General features: G+C 50.1%; 1 protein-coding gene across 1 annotated transcript; it reads right to left on the bottom strand.

The window, feature by feature from the left end:
• Positions 1-331: 331 nt before the first annotated feature.
• Positions 332-6,508, bottom strand: LOC124657459 (UDP-glucosyltransferase UGT13248-like). The gene is made up of 2 exons (XM_047196009.1): positions 5,882-6,508; positions 332-1,051 (listed from the first exon to the last, which is right to left on the bottom strand). Exons 1-2 carry the CDS (start codon positions 6,506-6,508, stop codon positions 332-334), a joined length of 1,347 nt encoding a protein of 448 aa, XP_047051965.1.
• Positions 6,509-6,857: the final 349 nt, after the last annotated feature.

Here is a 6,857-nt window from a genome sequence, read left to right as displayed (position 1 = left end):
AACCACCTGCCACGTGGACCAAAACAACTACCAAAACAGCCAAGGGGGTAAATTGTCTGGTATTTGATACATAGGGGGGTTAAATGCCCCAATCTAAACTTAGGGGGGGTTAGAGTCCCAACCCAAATACTTAGGGGGGTTATTTGAACTTCTTTCCTTCCTCGCTAGTTGACTGCGACCAGTATAAAACGAAACCTAGAATACTCCACACAAAATCGACAATAGCAAAGTAGAGTACCAACAATTCTTCATCATAATGGTGTCTAGACGCAATGTCGCCAGTAAGTACATGCACATACAGTTCATTCCATGACTTCGATCTATAGGCCAATCACTGGGACGAATACTTGGCAACGAACTCGGCGATGTTCCGGTCGGAGCTCCCACCCTTCCTGCTGGCCGCCCTGGCCTTCTCCGCCCACGCGGCAGCGTTCCTCCTGTACTCGCCGCTCCTCTCGCCGGCCATCACCTTTTGGATGCCGCTCGTCACTTCCTCCCTCCACGCGAGCCCGTCCTCGGCCTTCGGACGCACCCGGACGCCTACCTTCCACACGGCCTCCACGTACTTGGCGTTCATCGGCTGGTCCGTCCACTGCGGCAGCGCCACCATCGGCACGCCGGTGACCAGCGCCTCCGATGTCGAGTTCCACCCGCAGTGCGTGAGGAAGCACCCCACGGCCGGGTGGGCTAGAACCTCCAGCTGCGGGCACCACGACACCACCATCCCGCCACACGGCGCGACGGCATCGGCATAGCCGGCGGGGAGCTTCATCGACTCGGAGGACCGTACAGCCCAGAGAAACGGGTGTCCGGCGTCGAGGAGGTCGCGCATCTCCGCTGGGTCCAGGTCCGAGAGGCTGCCGAAGGAGGCGAACACAACGGAGCGGGGCGGGTGGGTGGACAGCCAGGAGATGCAGGGCGCGGCGGTGAGCTCGAAGAGGTGGAAGCCGTACTTGGTGTCCGATGGGAGCCGGTCATCGCGGACGTAGGAGGCCGGCACCGTTGGACCGATTGTCTTCGCGCGCCACGCCGACGCCATGTACGCCGCCTCCTGCACCCCCCCGTTGCATTAGAAATTAGTACCGCGCACTGATTAAAGAGTTGAGAAATGACTTTGTTCGGTTCATATCTCATGCATGACACACCTTCTCTCTGATTTTCTATTTTGTAGATTCTGTGTGGGTTAGATCACTCCCTAGGTCAGATTTTCTCTCCTGATATTTTTTATATCCAATTTTTAAATTTGAAATTTTATAGCTTTTATAAACTAGTGAACCGTTTGAATATTTGACTTCCTAATGAAGGGAGGTATTCTCTCTGTGCCAAAATATAGTGAATATTAGATTTTTTTCAAGGTCCAAAAAATATAAACTTTGACCAAGTTTATGTAAGTAAATACTAATATCTAGAATATCAAATCAATACCACTAGAAACATCATGAAGTATACTTTAATAAGGTATATATTTGGTATTGTTGATATAAATATTTTTCTCAATAAATTTGGTTAAAATTAGTACCACTTAACTTTCATGGAAACCAATGGGCACTATATTATGGCAAAGAGGGAGTACAAAATGAACCCAGTATTGAATATATTTAATAATTTTGTAAAATTGACATTTGAAACTTTGTGGAAGTTGATGAAAATTTTCTTTGAAATAATTTGTTGAACTTTCTTTCAAACTTGATACATCTTAGAGTTCAATTTATAGTCACAATTTTTCCTACCTAGTTTTATGGAGTTCTATTGGGCACCATCATGTTGAATGTTTCATACTTTAATTTTTTTTGATGAAACGAATCTTTTCTACGTTTGTTTAAATGATATCATCTACAAATACAGATATTTGAACCGGTTGCTAATCCAATATGGATAAATATGGTTCTTTCGAATTCAACAGTAAATATCAAATTCATGTACAACATAATTAGAGAAAGTACTAGAATACGATAGCCGAATGCAAAAAAAATAAAATCCGTCGATGTGCTAATATGTGCTGAATGGTGGGATATACACGGAACAAAAGCCGTTCACCTTGATAGTTTCAAATGAAACCCATTTCCTTTCATAAGAGCATCTTTACCGGTCGCCTGATAGCGATCCCCATAGGCCTATTGTAGGATCGGTGAGTTCTAGGCTCGCGCCGGGGTGTCCCGAGCCCAATAAAATAGCCGGCACTCCCATGTTGGCCCTTAGGAAGATGTGCTGGCTGGGTGGGCGCTGACGATCTGCGGCATGTTGGATTGTGTCGGTGGGGCTGTCCTGGCAACGACAGAGAGTGGATACTCAGATTTTTAGCTTTTTAATGACCGCCTCGAGAGTTCGATCGGTGTTTTCAAAGAAATCACCGGTTCCCGAGGAGTCGGGCAGAATGATAGACCACAACGTCGATGGCCATCGGCGACACCAGAGTTCCTCGATGCAATCAATGCACACACTGTATCCTTCGTTTTATTCACCTCCTCTGTGTTCACTCTATCCCTTCACATCCTCACTGCAAACGTAACCATACCTCCTGAAAGAACATCTCTCTACCGTTATGGTTTGGTGTGTTTGATGATAACATCAGTGATATCTTAATGTGTGTTCAGTAGTGCAGGAAGATTAGGCTCTTAAACATAATATATGACACATACTCAATGATACATGCTGAAAAGAGGAAGTGGCTGAAATTTCACAGGCCGGATAATCCGGGTCAGATTATTCAAATAATTCGGCCCCAATTTTCGACTATGGACTGAAAATGGAGTGCTAGCAATTTTCCCAGGCCGGAGAATTCGGGCCGGATTATCCCCCGATTTGGCTGGATTATTTTGGGGGGGGGGGGGGGGAGGGGGTATTTCGACAAACCGGATTATCCGGCCCCAAATTTTCCCAACGGCTAGATTTCTTCAAGGGTTATATATACCCCACTACATCCTCAAGCTAGAGTTGCTCATCCTCCTCAAGAACACCATACCTAGTTGAGCCACAAGAATCACTTGATATCCTCCCTCAACCAACTAAAGCTCTTGATCTTTGGAGAATCGAAGGAGAAGACCCCAATCTACATCTTCACCAAAGAGATTTGCATTTCCCGCTCATTCACTTGAGGACCCCTTTTGCTATTGTTTCTTTGGAAAACCTAGTTGTTCTTTACTTCTTTGATAACTTGCTATTGTGTTGTAACCGCCTTGTGAGCCTCCAATTCGGATGTGGATGCGTTCCCCAAGAATCTTGTAAAAGGCCTGGTTTCTGCCTTGAGGAAATACCTTAGTAGACAAGTGAGCTAGGTCTTCATGGCATTACTCACCGGAGAATAGGGTGACGCATTTGTGGCGTTGGTTTGGCCTTCATGGGAACCACACCCCACCAACGTAGACGTACCTCCCCTCAAAAGGAAGTAACTATGAGAATCATTTTTTGTGTCTCTGTGTGAGTATCTGGCCCTATTCCAGCACAAGCGGGAGAGCCGGAGCTCAACGCTTGTTGAACCCCTATGTCGGCCGCTTCAATCGCCTCAGCCAGCGGCCATGGTGGCACGGGCGAGACATCGACAATACGGTTGCCATGCACGGTACCTTGTTGTACATCCCAATCGTCGTCTGCCGCGCATTTGGGTCTTCCCCTCACCATCACAGTCGACATCACGATCTTGATCGTCGGGTTCGACTCCACGGCAATGATCGTCGCTGAACCCGGCGCCCATGCCCACGCCTCGTCGCACCACGGGGTCATTATCCGCGAGCACTTGACCTTGGCCTACTCCTCGGCGTAGGATACCATTCACTGGCCGAAGAAGCAGGAGCTCTACTCGCCACCGCACGGGAGGATTTTCCTCCAACGCCCAAAGAAGGAGAAGACCGTCCCACCGCCACCGCCGAAGAGGGAGAAGGAATGCTGGGAGCTTGAGTAAGATCTCTAGGCGGCGTACCGCGCGTCAAATGACCCCAAACACGCGTCAGGCAGGCACCGCTACTGGGTCTCTTGTTCAACGGTGTCCCGTTGGCTGAAGATCGGTTCATGGAATGGTAGTCATCGTCAGACAGCCATCATTGACCTCATGGTGGGGGCACCTGCACCGATGCAAACTCCTGCGCCAAATGCCAAGGCAGAGGGCAAGGAAGCTAGCTTCAACGACGAGATTTCCTTTTTTCCATTGCGGAGGAACTTGAACATGATCCAATGCATCGAGCAGAATCATTTGATTAGGGCTATGACTACGCCGGCGGCGGCGGTGGCATGGACATCGTCGACTATAGTGCCTTGCCAATAGTTAGGTTTTTTATGTTTTAGTTTAAATTCCGCAAACTATGTACAAACTTGAATGAAAAACGCCCCTTTCAAGTTTTTGAAAATTTTAAATATATTGGGCCTAGGTTATCGCGATGACGGCAGAACACTTGGAAGATTCCTCGACTTGTAGGCTGAAGTGTCCCGCTGCGGGTATACCGGTGGCTATAATGTGCCAAAGTGTGCCAAACCTAGCTTTCCATGTGTATATGGCCTAATCAAAACTAAACCTATCAAAAAGTACGTTGGTGGAACCTCGCGCGGTGAAATCTAGGGGGTAGACCCCCCGAGGCACGCATACCGCCGTTTTCGGGGGCGAATGACCGCCGGAGCACCGGAATGCCACCAAAACTTGCATGTGGACCTAGGATATGTGTGAAAGTGTGGTGGAAGGTGTGATTCACCAAATGGTGCAAGGCATAGCTCCCATGTGTGGCATTCCTCTCTTTCAGGCGATAACACTTGGAAGATTCCTCGACTTGTAGGCTGAAGTGTCCCTCTGCGGGTATACCGGTGCCTATAATGGGCCAAAGTGTGCCAAACCTAGCTTTCCATGTGTATATGGCCTAATCAAAACTAAACCTATCAAAAAGTATGTTGGTGGAACCTCGCGCGGTGAAATCTAGGGGGTAGACCCCCGAGGCACGTAGACCGCCATTTTCGGGGGGGGGGGAATGACTGCCGGAGCACCGGAATGCCACCAAAACTCGCATGTGGACCTAGGATATGTGTGAAAGTGTGGTGGAAGGTGTGATTCACCAAATGGTGCAAGGCATAGCTCCCATGTGTGACATTCCTCTCTTGCAGGCGATAGCACTTAAGATTCCCCGAACGCGATTTATTTACTCCGAAACCCTGATATGGTGGAGGGGGAGTAAGGACTTAGAGTACTTGCCGTATTGCAAAATATGGTATAAATATTGCATTAATCAAGATGTGGTACTTGTCATATTTCAAGAATAAATATAAGCATTAAAATAAGTACAATATAGAAAGAAAAATGAGAAAATGCCACAAGGCACACGACAAAGGAAAATCTGCACGGCAAAGCAGCCTTTTGCCGTGCGACTAGGCCTTGCGCACGGCAAAGGACCTCTCACGGCAACGCCTTGTTCTCTTTGCCATGCGGATTTTCATTGCCGTGCGCTTTTCTGAGGCTTTGCCGTGCGCTTGATCTTTGCCGTGTGCCGTAGGTCCTTTTTGCCGTGCGTTGCTCGTTGCCGTGCGTTTTTGTTTTCACTGCACGGCAAAGCCTTCTTTGCCATGTGCTCGCACACGGCAAAAGGTGGTTGCACGGCAGCGACCGTTTTTTCCGTAGTGTCGGGAGCGCTTGTGATGGAACTCTTTTTATACTAAGGGACCTCGTGCTGGCGCCCCATACCGATGCTGCTGTGGGTGACTATTTAGGACGTGCCGGTGAAGATATAGTTGATCCTTTGGATTAAACATTGTTTGTTCATCTAACAACTTGCGTCCTGAAGCAAAGTAGAATGCACGTGAATGCGCAGATGGCAACACGATCGGGAATATTCCTATCAACTTAAATATTACTCAGAAAAAAAACTTAATATTGTTGCGGTAGAGATCATGTGGTCAGTTTGCTCACCTGAGGCTCCAGCTCGTAGAAAGAGTTGACCAGCACGTCGTCGGCTAGGTCCAGCCCCTTGAACTGGCTCATCACCATCTCGAAGTAGGCCGGGTAGGGGCCGGGGCCGACCTTGAGAAACCACGGCAAACCCTCCGGCTCTAGCGCCGGTAGGCCCGGGAGGGCGACCGTGGCGCCGGCCTTGACCGGCACGCCGACATGCTGGCACCACACATGTCCGTAAACCACGTTCACGGCGCACGGCTGGGTGAAGAAGGCGGCAGCGGCGGCGCCGTGCTGCTGCGCCACGCCACGTGCCCACGGCAGGAGTGCGTCGTACACCACGGCACGGATTGGGCGATCCGCCGCCGCCTCGGCCCGGAGGAGCTCGCAGAGAGTTTCCGACCTGGCGGACTCCAGGAGGGAGAGATAGGCCGTGACGTCGTCGCACTCGCCGAATCCCCCCGTGTCGCAGCCGTCAGAGACGGCGGCGAGGCGGACCGCACCGATTGCTGCGGCGTCGGGCGTGCAGGTGGCGAGGATGTAGCGCGTGACTGCGAGCGTGGGGCGCAGGCCGTGGTGCGCGAGACGCTTGGCGAACTGCAGCATCGGGTGGACGTGGCCCTGGCTCGGGTTCCAGAGGGGCATTCGTACCGGTTGAGCAACCGGTATAAATTATCCGGCACTAAAGGCCCCCCCTTTCGTACCGGTTGCTTACGAACCGGTATAAAAGGGGCCTCCACGTGGGCCACCAGGAGAGCTCAGGGCCAAGGAGCTTTGGTACCGGTTGGTAATACGAACCGGTACCAAAGGTTCCCACCCGCGGCAGGGAAATTGCCCAAATCTCTGCCGCGGCAGAGAATTGAATTTTTAGGGTTTTTGGAGGGGTTTAGGGATATCGGTTTGTTTCATATCGCGTCGATGCACCAGAAACGCGTTTGGGTTTAGGTAGTACATGAAGATCAAGATGATGCATAGCAAGTTGATGCATATAATA

This window comes from Lolium rigidum, chromosome 5 (assembly GCF_022539505.1).
Source record: "Lolium rigidum isolate FL_2022 chromosome 5, APGP_CSIRO_Lrig_0.1, whole genome shotgun sequence".
Classification (NCBI taxonomy): domain Eukaryota; kingdom Viridiplantae; phylum Streptophyta; class Magnoliopsida; order Poales; family Poaceae; genus Lolium; species Lolium rigidum.
Note: the sequence above shows the minus strand (reverse complement) of the source record. Positions and strands in the feature narration are given on the sequence as shown.